General features: G+C 38.4%; 1 protein-coding gene across 12 annotated transcripts in view; it reads left to right on the top strand.

Moving 5' to 3' along the window:
* LOC147139770 (neurexin-1a-like) overlaps positions 1-19,358 on the top strand; it is a 217,865-nt gene that overhangs the window by 68,408 nt on the left and 130,099 nt on the right. For 11 of the 12 annotated variants that reach the window (XM_086045831.1, XM_086045829.1, XM_086045824.1 and 8 more), the window contains 4 exons: positions 11,960-12,261; positions 13,783-13,806; positions 14,851-15,012; positions 18,351-18,792. In XM_086045831.1, coding sequence (XP_085901957.1) covers positions 11,960-12,261; positions 13,783-13,806; positions 14,851-15,012; positions 18,351-18,792 — 930 coding nt within the window. The remainder of the gene's footprint in view (positions 1-11,959; positions 12,262-13,782; positions 13,807-14,850; positions 15,013-18,350; positions 18,793-19,358) is intronic. The other variant, XM_086045825.1, reaches the window with a different exon arrangement.

Below are 19,358 nucleotides of genomic sequence, written 5' to 3'. Positions count from 1 at the left end.
TTGCCAAGCCTGTGTTAGTAGTTAAATATATAATAATCATGAAATAAAAATAGATTCATCAAAATAGACACAGATTAAATTTTTAATGTCAATATTCCAATATATATCATCACTGTACATTCAAAGCTGTAAACACTTTCCAATTTATACCATCCTCCTGCCTTCTACTCCAATGCACACATTATTTGAAGAGTAAGGTGAACATCTTATTATATTTATATCTTGTTATATTTGCTAACATATATTAAATAGAAATAAGGTACAGAGTTGAATAAGTGATAAGAGCGCTACATACCTGCAGAAGCAGAGCATTCTTTAGGTTTTTGAGATTCTGGTTGCAGCAGTTGGCTCGGAACGCATGCTGTGGACCGCTGTGATACAATTTCATGACTCCCAAATTTCCTGAGGAGGCAACTTGCTTTTTACCTTCTTCACACCGTCCACCTACAAAGTGTCTGTGGTGTATTGTGTTTGATTGAATACCCTTTTTCCCTGCCAGTCCCATTAAGTCCTCAAGGTGCTACTTTTGTTAAATCCACTCCACAAAATGTTCTCCCCGGTAGGGAATAGCACAAAAAGATTTATTTTAATAGCTGCCAGCTATAAATGGCGGTATGTTTTCATCTCGCATACGCATACACACTATTTGATCTTGAGTATCTCCTGCAGTTTTAGACAAGAGGCTTTCGCTGCATTTCTTGCAAACCCTCCAGGGAAGCACATTCAATCTTTTTGGAACAATATCTTAAGCTCAGGCACTCACACATATATTTAATTTTCTTACATAATTATCAGATTTTTGATATGGACATTTTGTATGAACAGTGGGTCATAAGGACTAAGCTTGGTCTGAATATTTGTGCTTTATGGGCCTTGAAATGTCTTGGATATGGATACAATTTAATAATTTGTGAATGCTGGTTCTGTAGCTAGAGCTAACTTTATGATTTCTCTTAAACCAGTACTAACCATTTTTGTTTGGCGTGAGACCTGCATTCTATTGATATTGTTCTGTCACCATTTATCGTTGCGCAGGTATGCATCATTAACATGTGATGTGATGCCTTTTGAATTTGTAGATGAATTGCCATTTTGACAACACACTTGATTAACCATTTACAGGATCGCCAATGTGAGTTGTGGTTATCACTAAACTACGGAAGGATATCTCAACTGGACAGTACAATGACTTATCGATTCAAATATTGGATGTAGCACTGTCAGGTCAATGTTTATTAAGATGTTAATACGCTTTGGGATGTCAGTGTGCATCATTGATCTTCAATAAGCTTCGTATCAGCAATCACTCTACACACAAGACCATGTTGGCCAAAACATGCACTATAATGACTCACATATGTAGAGACCACAATACTTGGACTATTTAGAAATGGCTAATGAGGCATGTGCATCTGGCTGGGATTCTGGAAGATACCCTCAGCCTGAAATGCCTGCTGCCAGCTGCTTAACATGGTGTGATGTGTGATGGTGTTGGCAGCAGCTGTGTGGAAATCGAAATGCAATGTGCTGATTGGTATGCACAGCTTTAGTAGAATAAAATGTATATGACCAAGACACGTACACCGTGTGAGCCGACAGCACATTTGCCAGGATGACACTCGTGATGATGTGTATCATCACCCCATTTTTTTTCTAATGACTGCTGTTTTTGTTAATTTGGACCCAAAATAATTCAGTCGGCTGTCAGTTTATTCGTTATATATTATAAAAAAAGAGCCGTCATTAACTCTACAGGCAATAGCTTACCAGTATAAAAATATATTATTGTTTAAATTGGATTGCCTTAATATCACTACTCTGAACTCATCACTGTTGATGATGCATAATATTGGTGTCGTTTTTAAAGGAAGAAGTCTTGTTTAAGGCATTTTGAAATTCCTAATTGTTACGCACATGAATAGAGAAGTTAAGCACGATTTAGTTCAACTTCAAAACACAAAATAAGATGAGGGTGCGTTACATGGCAAATGTGCAGACAGGCTTGCTGCATGTATCAGAGATGTTTATTATTTTCCTCTTTTTTTGGTGTTATGCTACCATTATGTCACAACTAAAGGTGAAACTGTTTACGGTTTACAGATAAATTCCTGATCAATTGTTTAATGGGTTAGTATTACAAATTCAAATTCTGCAGAAATAAAGACAATTACCCTTTACTAAAGTAAATTTTAAAAAATGTCACAAAGGGGGCAATACATCTCGAAAGCAAGGTATTGATGTTAAATATACCACGATAGTCTTATTACTTCATTTTACAAATACAGTACATTTCATGTTTTTTTAAATTGTTTACAATTTATAATGTGCAAAATAACAATAATAGGTGAAATACGGTAACTTTTATTGGTCACACAATGGGGAAATTGGCACTTGAAATTTCAACAGACATATACAGTATATAGCAAAATATACTTAATTCTTCAGAGACTTCACTAAAATGTCATGTGATATCAAACACAATGATAGTTGTTGTGCACCTTGCGGGGAATTGTACAACTGGCCGAACTTTATGATTGCACTGTAATACATAAACATGTCATCAGCAGAAGAAAGTAACTAATAAAAAAAAGCTATACATTGTCATGGTCTCACATAAGTCAACTTTAATGGAGACGTATTGTGCGTTTTTTGTTGTTGTTTTTTTTTAACAATTTGGCCAAATTCAGAACAGCTTACTCGCGTGATTAGGCAACCCACACAATTTACTTGTTTGTATAATTTCATACTTGATGGGTGTGCTGGCACTCCAGAGACCAAATTACACAATAAATTCCACAGTGTTAAATATACAGTGTCAAAGTTGATTGACTCTCTCTGAGCATTATAACAACAGACAGAGTAAAATGCCCTGCTAGTGTTGGTGAAAGTGTCCGTAGTTAAGAGACATTTCTGGGTGAAACTAACACTAGCCAGGTTTTTAATTACGGTACCGGTGTATATATAAATATATCTATATATGTGTTCATTCAACTTTGGTGCAACTATATAACATAGTTATAACAAAGTGTTGAAATCGTCTCCATGGGAGTAATTTTAATACTCAACTTTTTGCTGTGTAGAGTAAATAATCAACGCCCCCGGGAGTCAAGATTTATTCTTACCAGAGTTATTCAACCTGTGTTAAATTGTAACACTGTCTGTGTTAGCCAGTGTAAAGCATGTCCCCAGTTTTGAGTTAGTTTTACACAGATTTTTTTAACACACTGTAGAAAGAGTTACTTTTACACCAATTCTGACAAGGACCAAATACACTCAGACACAGTGTTAAATTTAACTCTAAGTGTTGAATTAACACTGTGAATTTTTCTGTGTATTTGTAGAAAAGCAATGCAAAAAAATAATTGTCCCATAATATGCAACAGCAGTAATACTGAAATCCAGGAGCTAGTTTCATTGCACTCGAAAATGATGCATTTTGGATTGAAGTCAGTAGGACGAACATCACATGCATCACGTTTTGCTGCAGTTCACCTCACTCAAATGCCACAAACTCATGTTACCTTCTTTTTTTATATATGCAAGTACATATCTCTATATGTCAAGCAGGTAAAGGCAAAAACTAAATGAAAACCTACAAAATTGTGTTCATCCAACACTTATTCGGTAAGTTTTCTTGTAAAATGTTACGATATCCAGCATGCAGGATTAAAAAGTGAAGTATTGGGTGGGTCGCATTGAGGTAGGAGAGAAAAGATCCAAAGAGAGGAACCATAGAGGGGCCAACCACAGGAACTAATGAGAAATCATGATGGGATGATACTGCAGGCTCTACCACACTGCGGCCACATCACTGCTCACTCTGATGACAGAGTTTGCTGTGTGGTTTTCATAGCAGGAAATGTAAACCTGCCACCCTTGGCATGCTTGGTTGGAGCAGTCTTGAGTTTTGATAAAGCTGGGGGGATGCGCCCTGGAGGGCTGTGGCTTTTTGGGGAAGTGGAGCAGGCCAACTCATTGCTGAATGGCAACAGCTGTAGTGAGCACTAAGTTGCCAGATGGGTTATTCACACTTAAAATGATGTGAATGTAGCATGGTTGTACTCATGGAATACTGTTTGATTTTGTCTTTTGGGGCATTATGCCTTGGAGATTGATAAACGTTGCTTTCCTAAACATCATATACACCTTTCTGCATGAATTTGTGATGTATGCTGTATAATAGAATCGGGCATAATAATATACAGTGGTGCCTTGCGATACGAGTTGAATGTGTTCCGTGACCATGCTGGTTACCCAAAATATGTGTATCTTTAATCATCTTTTCCCATTGAAATGAATTGAAATGCCATTAATCCATCCCAGACACACATCAAAAAGCAACAAAAATGTTGTAAAGTGTTTTTTTTAATAAGGAAAATAACTCTCTATAATAATGTACTTAATAAAAAGATATAACATGATACTATAATTAAATAGAATGTAAAATAAACAGTTTCAGCATGGGTGTCATGGTGCTGGACTCAGGTCAGGTAGGCCCCGGCACACCAACATGTTTTTGTTGATGTCGCTGCTAAGAAATCTGTCACTTGTTGAATCATTTTTAAAGATTCATTCTAACCAATTTTTTGTCCAAAAAACAGAGAACTTGCACTACTTCATGCAATGGATTTTATTCTGATCAAAATGAGTAACACTGGCATTGAAACTGGAGTTCAGAACACTCCCAACCTACTAAAATATTATTTAAGGAAAAACAATGACCCTAGTAAGTGATTGTTAATTTTGTCCAATGTGTGTAAGAAATGTTGTTAAAAGCCCATTATCAGTCCCGAGATGGTATTGCGCTAAATTTGCTAGCCAAGGTCATTATTCACTTCATTTCATCTCATTTGCTTCAAGAAACAATTAATCCACAATTGGCAGAAGTATTAGTACCACCCTTACTCTGATTGTCAAATATTTTATGACTTTGTCTTCTCTCGAGAATTAAAATTGGTGCGTGAGGTACAGACTTTTCTCTGTGCAACCACTATGGTTAGAAGCTTCTATATAATATGGGCAGTGTGTTCCAATAAATGCCTAATTGATGCCTGCCTCTGTATTTAATGACACACTGAATGAATGTGTCAGAAGTGTTCCTCCAATCTGACTTCTGGACTCTCTCTCTTGCGCTCTCTCTCTCTAAGCTCAGCAAGACATCCATCATACTGTGCAACTAAATGACAGTGTGTCTAACAGCACTTGGAATGTGTAATCTCGCACCCATCCACACATGCTGACTCTTTCAGTCAAATAGCTGCGTACATCTAACAGAGCGTGCAGTAACAACAACACATCCATCTCCCAGTTATTGTCACCAAAGAAGTGAAATCAGTCTCCCAGTTATTGTTATTAAAAAAGTGAATTACAGTATACTGTATATGGTACAGCCCCTTATAGCCGCCTCCTCTTTCAGCATGTTAAACAGACAGTTTGATATTAGGTCTTTTGAATGATGTGGTGATAATGTAATAAATACGTTTTGAAAGAATGCAGAGCTTCAGAAAAGTCCTCTCTCTGTCAAAGCCTAAGAGGCTTAGCGTGGTTTCATGACGCTAACTTGCTACCATTTCAAGAGTGCCAGACACTCATGTCTGTATGCTTTTAATAGGCTGCCAGAGAAGAGAGATTGAATGGAAATGGACTGAAATCCAATGTCAGTCATTTGCCAGACGATGAAATCACTCGGTCATCTTTGGATGGTTTTAAACATATTTATGGCTGAGCTGGTCCTTTCAAAGTGTTTTGGTAGAGGTGGTGTATGTGATGCATCCAATTTAAGATGTGAACTTCTTGTGAACCTGATGAAAAGTCTTCCAATGTGTGCTTGTCACTGAAAGCTGAAAAGCAACATATCTAGTTTTACAAGGGATGCGGGTGATAGTGTGATCTCTTACAGACACAACGATGCAGTAGATTATTGTCAAAGTCAATATTTGGCCTGGGAAATAAAACACATTAATAAACAGAAATTATTCTGTATCTATGTACTGGACTTGTATTTCTGTTTTTTTTGTCCATGCTGAAAATGGCTGAAAATAACCTGCTTTTTTATTGGTATGATATTACTATAATTAGCTACATAATGTGACATTCATAGTCAGGAAATATTGTCAGCTGCTGTTGAAGTAGCTGATGGCTCTGATACATGGTTGATATATAGAATACTGTAAGAATAATAATGTATTTTATTATTCATGTGTTGGATTCTTGTGGACAAGGCCTGTTAGCTTTATTAACTTGTGGGTTTAGCTTTAGCTTTTTCCAAATATACCCCCAACTTGCTTGATGTGCTTTGCTTCCACATATGTATGCTAATGGTTCACACACACACACACACACACCCGCACACACACACGCACACACCCCCACACGCACACACACACACACACACACACACACACGCGCACACACACACACACACACACGCGCGCGCACACATAAACTAAACAAGTTCATAGTGTTCCAGCTGCTTTCGCTCCCCTTTCACTTAGAGCTGGAACACCTTTGTAATCAGGGACTCCTGATTTTTCCGAAGAAAATAAAAAGAGACTGCGCGGGAGCCGGGCAGAGGGTTTTAGGAACTGTAATCGCACACTTCCCTGCGCTCTCCTTGCAAGTAAAAAGACAATATCGTTGTAGAGTGTCTTCTCTCCTCATTGTGTACATTGTTTGCTAATGTCTCACTTGGTGTGAACCTGACAAATACCCTCAAGTGTCACTTATCTGTCTACAAAGATCTGAGGATATTACTATAACAAAAATGAACCTCTCCAGCATACTGTCACTGTTGGGTGGAACCCACCCTTGTCCAAATGTTGTCAATTTCATACTTGTCCACAGATTGATACTATTGGTCAGCAAGCTCCCACGGGGGTCTGTTGTTTTTACAAATTATTTACCCATCCAAACTGTTGAAAGTGGTTTGCTCTCTTTGACGATGTAATGGTAATGGCTCAACAAAAATGCCTTTCTCTTCCTGAAATGGTTTCAGAGATGCAGGAATTCTGTCCAACGCCAGCGATATTTATGATAGAGTGCCTGAATAAAACTGTACCAAAAATGATGTCACCTACCCTTGTTTGACATGAACAGAGCATTATTGCTTCAACAAACAGTTACATTCAAACTACAGTTAAACATTAATTTGCCAAATTAAATGACCGATTATTGGAAACATTAGGCCAAGATGCAGTGCCTCCATCGAATGTTAAATATATCATACGGGTAGATCTAAATCAATCAATCTTGTCTTTTGCAAAGCTTGCATTTTTGCTACAGCTCTTAAATTGGATGCCATTTGAGTGTAGACAAACGTGACCTACTGGTGTGTATGTACTGAAGCTACCAAATAACGGTGCATTTCAGTCATCATTATTACATTTCATGTTAATATAATAAAATAAAGACAATAGCGGTATGAAGACAATTAAAGTCTAGGCCTTTACTCTGTAGTTCCTTTTCTGATCCCTTGCCAAGTCTGTGTTGGAGTGGTTATGTTATGATTTGATGTTGACAGGCAGTGTGCTCCTCTGGGTGCAAGCTAATTTAAAAACAACCATAGACTAGCAGATGCCAGATTAGTGTCAGACCAAAGTGACTGATGAGGAGTCTCCTGGCCGCACTGTTTTACACATACGACAGAATCCTGCTTGTTGCACCACTTTACAATACATCAATAGTTTGCTTCTTAACTGTCACTTTTGTTTAACGGTTGCTGAAAGGATACTTTATAGGCATTTATGCACCCATATGTATTACAGTTTGTCTATTTTTTGTGTGTCTTGAGTGGCATAACCTAGCATCGTCTTTGTGGCACTGATTAAATTTGAGTGGTATTACTGGCATCAATATTGCCTGCTTGATCCGCACCACAACCGCAAATGTAATGTGATGAGAGAAAAGTAGGTCCTCAATTGGTGAAACAATTACGTATTGTTGATCAATGAATATATATTACACCTGCTGTAACAGTGCTGCTTTCAGAGGTGACGAAATGGATGGTGTCATAAAGTATACTACATTTTATGTAAATTGGTGGGTGTTAAAGATCTATTGTTAATGACTCAAAACTATTTATGGCCTCGCTGGGAGCACGTTTTCACTGTGTTCTAGTCTTTTTCGGTCCTCTCTTGTCTGGAAAAAGACTGAAGGCAATAGCTTTTATCCCTGTTCTCATTCGGTGTCATGACTCAAGGGCAAGAAGGTGCCGGCAGCTTGCAGAGCTTTGATTGACTCAAGACCACAGGACACACCCAAATATGCCGAAGAACATAGCGACAGAGCAACAGCCTTCAACTAGCATTTTTTTTCCCCCCCGCAGAAATATGACAGCTTTGTGACATATCAGCAGTCAATTGTTCACAGTGAAGGTTGCATTTCCGTTCTGAAAACTATACCTAAAAGTGGAGCACCACAGTTCCAGGAAATGTTGTAGAAGTCAGCCTCGGGTATATGTAAGAGGGATAATTGTCACAAATGTCAAATAATACTCTCCAATCATCCTTCACTTTGTGAATTAGGTGGATTAGTCATAAAAAAGACACTGATTTGACATTATCCTATATTAGGATGCAGGATGTTTGCGACAAGCTGTAAGTCCAGCTGTGTGTTGCAAAGACTGCTGCCACTGACAATTCTTGTTTATGCTATTTTGCCTTATGTATGGCATTAAACTCGGGCTTTAAAGTTCAGTTTGTTTCAACGTGTTTATTTACTTTCCTACTTTTTGGCACATTCAGTTCATCGTTTTCAATGGCACCTATGATAAACGAAGACTATCTTCGCATTCGCAGCCAATCAGAATGTGGGTTTGGGATTATTATTTTGTGTCTTAATAGTTGTCAGGTTTCAAGTGTAATGAAGCAAATCCGGTCCTTTACTAGTGTGATGGATTTCAGAGTCACTGATAGTGCAGTATAACATGTGCTTACTAATTTTTATGTTTTCACCTGCCAAGTAAAAAAACGTTTATTTTTTTCTTTGTGGCAACATGCACAGATCTACAAACAAATGATTGAAGACACTGTATAATACAGTATAGCCTGTGCGTGCCAGGCCAGCAGTTGGTGTTGTGATAAAGGACCCTTCATCTGCGTTTAGACTTGTTGGCGTCGGGCCGAAACCTCATATTTCCAAATGTGGTCATTTTCATGTTTTTCCACAAATAAGTGCTATTGGTCAGTCCCCATGTGGGTATGTTATTTTTAGAAATTAGTGACCAATGTAACGTCTTGAAAATGGCTGTACTCTGCCAATGCAATGCCAATGACTCAACAAATGTATGAGTTTTCTAAAAAGTGCTTTTTTCTTTTTATTTTTTGAGATGTGAGGTTTCCACCCGACACAGGTGATGTGTTATGTGAATGAAGACTTTCATAAGTAATGCGACTCCACTGGAATAATCGGAGCTGCGACAGTGATGCAGTGCTACAACAGTGCTATATTCTCGCATTATTAATCTGACTGTAAAGTACTCAGATGTCCAAATTCAACACGTAACTCATGCCCTTTGTTTTTTCACACGATGATTAAAATGGGGCATGATTGACATTCAAAATTATATTATTGGTTTTATGTACATTCAGTGAAAACAAGCTCACTGTGTGTTTGGAAACCAGATGGAAGTTTGAATGTCAGTTTAGCATCACACTTGACAGAAAGATTCATGGTGAAATACTTCCAAATGTCGATCACGTAACAAACCCAGTTTGTCATATTTTGGCAGTCTATATTAAAAAAAAAAAAACCTGTCGCTGGTGTTTGCTACTTCTATAAGGAAACATCCATTTGTATAATTGGTGCCCAGCCCCTTCTAAAAGTTCCAATGGGATGAGTCCCAAATTGTTATAAATGTCCCCTTCACATCCACACATCCACAAATAAGCATATAAACACACACACATACACCCCCACACGCAAGCACACACACACACACACTTATTCCACGCTCCACGCTCACAATTCACTCTTCATTATTTAGCAGAATTAACAGTGAATTGCTGGTTTGGCGATGTATGATCAAGGCTAGAGATGAGAATGACCCCCAACCACTGGCCTTATTTGTTAAGTGATCCTGAGCTTGTGCTGGTGAAACGAAGTAGCGGTCTCTCATCCTTGCTGATAGGGTTCACAGACATGGAGGGTGTTTGAAAAAAAAAAAAAAAAAACGAACTCCAGTCAACTTCAATTACGGCCTCATGTAGTTCTCCCAGAGGTGCCGTATAGGGCCTTTAAGGGGGAATCAATGAGGTGACAAATTGATGTGGACAGCAACCCCTTTTTATTTGTTACGCTGTTGTAGCATGCCTGAACGCTGCGCACCCATTTATATTGCTCAGGCTTATTTTCTGCTAGTGGTTTTAATAGCTTGTTATCTGTCTAAACTAGTTTTTAAATGCTTTGTAACGGCTGCTCACATGCACCCCCCGTCTTAGAGATGTTCACGACAACGAGTTCCTTGGCCCCTAATAGTCATTCTAATATGTTTTTACAAGTGTTTTAAAGGTTATCATTGCGTCTTAATCTTGACTTGTTGCTATATGCAATATAAAGCAACATTTGTTTATTCATCTATTCAATTGACAGCCTCTATTACGAAACAAATCCCTGAGATTTTTTTAAAAACAATTTAAATCTATTTTGCAATAAGCCTGTAACGTAAGAACATATTGAAACAGTGTAGTACTTTGCGAATGCACTGTACGATCAGAATCTGTTTGTCAAGATTAAAAGGTAAAGCTTAAACATGCAACGGCATCGAAACAAGACACACAAAAAACAATGATAATCACCGGTCAGTGCCGGCATATGGTTGTGTTTGTTTTTGGTACGGTATGGTCCTTGGTATGCATATGAATAAAGTGTCAGTGCAAATGAGGCTAGCTGGTGGCTGGCTGTCAGTTCATATTTACATTCTTGCAGGTAATGGCTTTTGGATAAAAGCGGTTCTTCAGTCTGTTTGTTTTGGTGATGACACACCTGTAGCACCGTCTGCACGGAAGCAGTTTAAACAGGTGATGGCCTGGGTGTAAACTGTCCCCAACTATTTTTCTACCACTGTTTAAGCAGCGAGAGGTGTACTGTGTATGGAGTGAAAGGAGGGCAGGGGGTGGCCGATATCCTCTGTGCAGTTTTGATCTATGTAAGATAATATGACTGTTGCATTACATAATGGGATGGAGAGATAAACGTTAATTTGGTTTCTTATTTTTTCTGAGAATATTATTTGTCATTTTGTTCCATAAGTCATTTCAATACAGTAGATGGCATGAACTGTGCACTGTCAATCTGGTTGATGGCGTTGAGTCTCTGCACAACGGTACTTAGCGTACGTAGTATTGTCATGTTTAGTATGCAGACAGCAGCCATTTGTCTACTTCTCACTTGTGATTATTGTGAAGCAAATTGCATCCAGTTCACAGAAAAAAACGACTTTTTCATTTTCCCCAAATTCTCACTTCTGGGAATGGGGACTACAATTACACTTCCCCTTACTTTCCCTTCTTTTTGCAGGCAGCATGGATGAGTGAGTCGAGTGGGTGTCATGAAACAGAGGCGTTGTTGCTTTGACTCTTTTGGTTCACTGAAGACCTGTCTGTGTCCTTGAGGAAAATGCTGAACGCTCAATTGCTCCTTACGCTGTGTCATCAGGAAACGTTCCTAATTGGGGGGGGACCAAATGAAATAAAGAGTATGATACACAATTTGAAATGTGCTCCTCATGATCTATTTACCTGTATTACATGTAAATGTAATTTGTTGAGTCCCAAAGTGCAGTACCACACTCACCTATGATCCTGGGCCGTGGTAGGTATCTGTCCAATTTCTGTGTATTTATTATTAATCAGACTACTTTGAGATGTTTTTTTCCCCCATTTTTTCCCTCTCACAGCGTCCCAATAGGCACCCACCAGGGCATGTTATTAATTCAACACATTTTCTCTCTTCATCTCTGCAGGGAAAGAAGAGTATGTTGCAACCTTCAAAGGATCTGAGTTCTTCTGTTACGACTTGTCCTTGAACCCGATTCAAAGCAGCAGCGATGAAATCACATTGTCATTCAAAACCCTCCAGAGGAATGGACTGATGCTGCACACCGGCAAATCAGCCGACTACGTCAACCTGGCACTGAAAAATGGGGCCGTGTCTCTCGTCATTAATTTGGGGTCTGGAGCCTTTGAAGCTCTGGTGGAGCCAGTCAATGGGAAGTTTAATGACAATGATTGGCATGATGTCAAAGTAACAAGGAATCTACGTCAGGTAACAGTACAGAGGATGAACAAGATACCTAAATGAATTACAACATGTACTTAAATCATTACCATCATACTGTTTCGTACTGTATTATTTTTCCCGACCCAGTAATTGGCCTGCTTGGGTTTTCTCTGGTTCCTCCGGTTTCCTCCCACATTCCGAAAACATGCTTGGTAGGTTGATTGGACACTCTAAATTGCCCCTAGGTGTGATTGTGAGTGCAAATGTTTGTTTGTCTCTGTGTGCCCTGCGATTGGCTGGCAACCAATTCAGGGTGTCCCCCGCCTACTGCCCGAAGACAGCTGGGATAGGCTCCAGCATGCCCGCGACCCTTGTGCGGATAAGCGGTTTAGATAATGGATGGATGGAATCTTAAATGACATGAAATCAATCAAACTCAAGTATGGGGACGAATAATAAAAAACATATTATAATTCGATGACAAAGGATCCAAATGTTAGTGTGCAGGTATATCATAACTCATATTCCACAAACACAATATTAATCTGAATGCTTTGTTTCAACTAGTGGGCCTGCATAGAACATATTCTTGAAAAAAATGTTTGGGTTGACTTCCCCTTTAAGCGTGTAAAAAAGTTGCATTCCTTCTAAAGTATTTGGAAGAGGCAGATTTATTAGTCTTACATAGGGGGCTGTTCTCATGCAGTCAGAAGGATGCAAAATATACACTTTACACCAGGTGACTAATGTGCATACTTCCAGGAAATCCATTAATCAATCAGACTGACAATCAGAACAATGTAGACTTCCCTGGCAGTCAATAACTTGGCCCTGCATTTTTGGGAGGAAAAAAAAATCCAGCAGAACACTTTCTTGAATCAAGTCAATTCAATGATTCTCTGAGAAAAACAATAGAGTTTACTTATGCTGTCGCAGGGATTTCTTGCTTTTTCCCATTGCAGTCAAATAGTCCTAAATTTAATCAATAAGACAGAGAGGAGGTCCAGATGTGCGTGAGCCTGGGGGAAGTCTGAGACACTGGCTCCAAAACTAACTCTAAGGACAAAAAAAAAAAAAAAAACACACATTACCACCAATAACATTTGACATTGGACAAAGAGACTTGATAAGGAAGGTCTACTGATGTGCTTTAGGCATTCTAACCATAGAACCATTTAATGTCTGTCAGCCGTAGCTTTCTATCTGTATATAGATAAGGGTATTGTTTCTTCTGCTCAATTGTCTGGTCACTCCCAGACCATGGTAACAGAGGCCATGTACAACTTCATCGGCTGAGTTGTTACACCTCTTTGAGAAGTTTTTTTTCTTTTTTTAGCTAGGTCTTCTTTTTTCTTGTTAAACTTATTTTGCCCTATTTCCTCTCTGTTACTAACATGCTTCCAAAACAAACTAACATCATCCATGGAATGTGTCATTCTACTAACCAGTATGGTCTTTGCCGTTTTAACAATGTACTAACAGTATTGACCATCATATATGATTTGAGTAACAATCGTTATTCTGTTCACAGTTTTTAATTTCCTTTCTCCCCCCTTTTCCACAAAGCACTCAGGCATTGGACACGCTATGGTAAACAAACTACATTGTTCGGTAGATATCATACTAATTGTTTCTTAGTTTGGGTTTGCCGTGTGTTTCTTTTTCCCTTTTTTTTTTAAATTTTATTTTTTTTTACTGTAGACGTCATTTACAAAAACAGGGAATTAGCGGTTGGTACTCTTCTGCTTACTTTTCGAATTTTTTACCTTTTAAATTTTTTGTCATCATTTGTATCCTCCTAATTGTATTTATTTTTGTACTTGTTCCCTGTCCAATTGTGTCTGAGACACTCATTGGGGAGCATCATTTTGTATAGGTTAAATGTAAGGGGCCCTTCGCTGTCTGGCTGGCCTTCCTTTGGCTCCTCATTCATTTCGCATGGCATGCATTTTGACTACATGTTGCGTCACAAAAGCCATTTGTCAACATGAATGTGACAGTTAAGCTGTGGTTGTCTTCTCTGGTGCTTTCTCATGCCTTGTTGTGGTTTGGCAGTGTCCATATGTTTCTGCATGCATCTGATGCACTAGCAAGTGTACAAATGTCCGTAACCCAATCAATTTGGGAACATTTTCTTTTTGTATGCGAATAATCAAAAAGAAAAGAGTGACATGCATGCTTATTTTTGTCTTTGGCTATACTTCAAATATTAAGATGATTGTGCCTTACAAAGCATGTACTCCATCACTAACATCTGACTTCTTTTTAGAACTGTTAGGCGTACTAATATTTAATTGAGTTAAACTTAACTAACCCAGTTAACATTCTACTAACACCATTTTTGTGTCTGCTAAATAATTTTACGTTGCATTCGGGGCAATACTAACACTGTATCCTGGACAGTTCACTAACTCTCTAAAACAGCACTTCTTTTGGGGGCATGGAGTCCTCTAACTAATCATTTGGACAAAATAACAGTACAAAACAAGAAAAAAGACATGAACAACAGACATGAAAATGGGTTTCTGGAAAAGAAGCAGAGGAAAATTCATCTCTGATGGGAAAACTGGAAGGTAGTTGTATTGTAACGTAGGCTGAGTATGGTGTTTCTTTTCGCTGTGCTTTGTTGTCTAGGTAACAATATCTGTTGACGGGATTCTGACAACGACGGGATATACGCAAGAGGACTACACCATGCTTGGCTCCGATGACTTTTTCTACGTTGGAGGGAGTCCTAGCACAGCGGACCTGCCTGGATCTCCGGTTAGCAACAACTTCATGGGCTGCCTTAAGGAGGTAATGTGTGCAATTTAAAGCTCGTGGGGAGTCAGGATATTGCTTAAGAACTCAACAAACCTTCCTTCCACAGTGTTCTTTTTTTTTGTCCCCACATGCACACAGACATACACACACATGGACAGCAACAAGCTTTATTTTGCCTACACTACCCCAAGCTGAGGACATTTCTCAATGTCCCACACTCCCTAGAGGGGCGAAGGGCTCAATTCGAAGGATCAGTACCAACACTTCAGTGCTGTTATGCTACTTTGGCACACATGCTCTAGCTCAAAATGTCCACCTTTCCATTTTTCTATAACACTTGTCCTCATCAGGGTCGTGGCAGAGCTCGAGCCTATTCCTGCTGACTTTAGCTCAGAGGCGGGGAACACCTCGGACTGGTCGTCAGCCAATCACAGTAGTTAAAATTGTAAACACTGTAAATAGAAAATTTAACAACCTCACTGTGGCCCATTCTATATTATTCTATATTAATAGCAACCATATGACTTGAGATTGGCCCATTTGAATCAGACTTGTCATTTCTTGTTTCACAATGATGTATTTTATTAAGATACATTGAATTAGCTGATAAACTAATCAAGGGAGGGGAATAATTTATTTATTTTCCATAAGGTTGATAAAGTATGCCGTTTACTTTCACCTCCAATAGTTTTTTTTTTTAATGTGTTGCTTAAAAGAGTTTGTGACCTAATGCATTTATTTAAGAAGACTTCAGGGACATATAAAATACTTGCCTAGGACAATGATCCATCCATATACCATTTTTTTTGTTATCATTGTTGTATTTAAAACAATGTAATGTACTTGCATGTACATACATATGCATTAGAAGACCTTAGAGAATGAAAATACTCATACTCGACAATAGGGAAATTACAATAGCGGCCTACACTATGTTGTAGGTGGTAGATTTTGTTCGTTTGTGTGTTGGAAGCTAACATAATGATTCCTCTTCAATCCCATGAATTTCATATTTTACATAATGAATACGCCAACATATTGTAAAACATAACATCTAACATCCTTGAAAACCAATCATATGCACTGTGTCAGCATCTGTGTAGATGTTGTCATTCATTGATGATTATACCAAACACCAGCATGGAAATTCCAGCTTTTGCGGGATGTGTGAAATGTGTTACTAATTCAAGCAGAAAACAATATTGTAATAGTAAAAGTCTTATGCTGGAGCAAACGTTGTCAGTGTCATGTTTTGTATGTACAGTATATTAATGCATGTATATGATATCAGTCACTGGATTTAAATCACATCTCGTATTACAGTTAGACATGATAGTCATGACTCAGTAAAAAATACAATCTTCCATGCACATACAGTCACCCCCTCTGAAGTGCTCTCATTGTCAAGTACAGTACGTTCATTTTCTGTAATTGACACCAAATAAGACACAGTGCTTTCCAAACTGCATATGCGTAGATAAAGTACTCTTTTTGTGAAAATGCAGTGCATATGAATTTCTCCAAGTATTATCTTCCAAACAGAAATCTTCCATAGTGTTGTGGGGGAAATGATTTACTCGCATGCCCAGCCTGTTCCACTTATGGTGGATGCGTTTTTTTAATTTTTATTTTTTTATTTTTTTCTACTGCATACCTCTGGCTAGGAGACGACTGGCAGTTTTTTTAGTATTTGTTTCACCTTAGCCTCATCGAAATACTGGAGTCAGATTCACTTTGGCAAAGTTGTTCCAATTCCCTAATGAGGCCTATTTAGAATAACCCCAGTCTTTTATTGAAAAATCCTCCCCTAAAATTAGCTAGTAAATGTCTCATTATGAAATGTAACATTATTGGACTGTACAAAGCAACCCTGTCATTACTGCTACTCTTACTCTAGCTACACTGTCATTATGCAGATTGGATAATAATGTGGTTATTGCTGTCTCTAATTTGTTTAAGCCCCATTACAGCAGCACTTTTCTTTCAGCAAAGTGGTCCTTGCAGTGCCCCCTCTTGACACAGTGTAGCTGCTATTTGTCTAGCAGAAATGTTGCCATCAATAGATTTGTGTTAGCGTCTGCGAGCTTACCTGTTTATAAACTAACACACACCTCTTATAAACTGAACAATGACACTTAACACAAAGGTTAAGTGGTTCATCAGCGGTTGTTTATTTACAGTTCTGAAACGCAGTTCATATGCCAGACTCTAAAAAAGTGAGTAGCTGAAAAAGGATAATTGTCTTTTGCCTGAACTTTCACGGTGAACCTAGAGTTGAACTTAACTTGACCCTCTCTGAACCTTTTAATGCTCATGTCCAGCTGGTCAATTCTTTAGTCCTTTTTGAACAACTTGATGTTCTATAACAAATAGCTGAATGGCAAAATTAACGATATGTGTTAGATACATGAACATCCACTTTTATGCCTTTCTGTGGGCCCATTTAGTGTTTAGTGTTTCCAATCTATCTCACTTGCAACAGGCTGATAACAGTCTGTGACACTCCAAGCTTTGTGGCAACTTCCCTTTGGGAACATCCTGCAATTTGCAATGTTGTCCAGTACTGTTGATCAATTCTTAGGTGTATTCTTGGTCCCTTGATGTGAGAATGTGAGCAGCATTGTATGAAGAGGACTATTACAAAACAATTGTAATTATACAAGGAAATATATTAGTTGATTAATGGATTTAAAAACCTGTTGTGAACATCTTTTATTCAGCTCCTTGTTAGAGCACAGCAAGCTGCGCGAAGAAGTAAGTACTGGACTGTTCTGGTGGTAGTCTTAGAAAATTCCAAGACCATCACAACAGTTCAGTTGCGATTGATTCAGATATCTGAGAATACACCGACCTGGTTGAATGAGAGTATTTACAGTCAATCCTTCCAGGAGTGCACGTATGTGTGGCAGAGAAGGTTGGAAGAGTTTCTTAGACTCTCAGGGCATTACTTTCAAAGGGAACACTTGGAGTTTGGATTTGAAACATTCTGTAACGTTTGTGACACCAGTCATGGAACATCTGTGACAGGGAAAACAATCAACCAGAACCAAAATTTAAAGAACACATAGTGCTGCTGACTTTTCGCTAAGATGGCAACATCAGATCCTTTTTTTTTTGTTTTTCACACAGAGCACGAGGAAGAAAAAAACAAAAATAATAATAATGCTGCAAGGCTTTACAGTTTGCTGTACTAATTAACTGAATTTTCCCGATTTCTATTTATTTCTAACTAAAACACTCTTAAAGTCCATAACACAGTTGTAAATAATGACATTTGTAAACCTACAGCAATTTTACAAAAATGTACCTATATTAAAAAAAAAATGGATTCATGTACCTGGTGACATTTTCTGTTTCCTCTTTATCATCAGGTTGTGTACAAAAACAATGATGTAAGACTTGAGCTATCAAGGCTGGCCAAGCAGGGAGACCCTAAGATGAAGATACATGGTACTGTGGCCTTCAAGTGTGAGAACGTGGCCACTTTGGACCCTATTACCTTTGAGACACCTGAGTCTTTCATTGTCCTCAACAAGTGGAATGCGAAGAAGACAGGCTCCATCTCATTTGACTTCCGTACCACAGAGCCAAACGGACTCCTCCTCTTTAGCCATGGCAAGCCAAAGCAGCAGCAGAAGGATTCCAAAAGTCCCCAGATCCTCAAAGTGGACTTCTTTGCCATTGAGATGCTGGATGGCCACCTGTACCTGCTGCTCGACATGGGTTCGGGGACTACAAAGACCAAGGCAGTCAACAAGAAGGTTAATGATGGAGAGTGGTACCACGTGGACTTCCAACGAGACGGCAGATCTGGTAAGTCCACTTCAAATGTGCAACCTTTCATAAAGCTATCCTTATGGTTTCAGAAATATTGTATGCAAAACTATTTATGAAGAATCAAAGCTAGGTGCAGTCTACATAAAAGTGCTATGAAACCCCTTTTTTTTTAAATACAATAAAACGTTAAATGTAATAAAACGTAATTACTCAATGAAAATAGAACTGTAGTAACCCACGTCCCTTTGGAATTACATTGTTAGTATTTGCATTAATTGGTCATAAAATGTGATCTGGCAATACTTTTTCTGCCGTGCACTGTGAATGTGTCACATTGGAAATCCAATATGTCAAATATTTTTGCGGTATTAGTTTAAGCAGACTGTGTTTGTCAATTATTGTGATTAGGATGGCTACTGAGTTTTGGTCCCGAGTAGAGATACAATGTGCATTGTTATACATAACTTTCGGTTCGGATTATGCATTCTTTTTTTCTGACGCTTTCTTTGTCGCTGCGTAGCACTGAGTAATATGTCATGACGTCAAAGCCGAAGTCTCTTGAAATGAAATATTGTGGCTGTTATTAATGGTGGGTCAAACAA

This window comes from Filicampus tigris, chromosome 11 (genome assembly GCF_054856515.1).
Source record: "Filicampus tigris isolate MCC_2025a chromosome 11, RoL_Ftig_1.0, whole genome shotgun sequence".
NCBI lineage: Eukaryota > Metazoa > Chordata > Actinopteri > Syngnathiformes > Syngnathidae > Filicampus > Filicampus tigris.
Note: the sequence above shows the minus strand (reverse complement) of the source record. Positions and strands in the feature narration are given on the sequence as shown.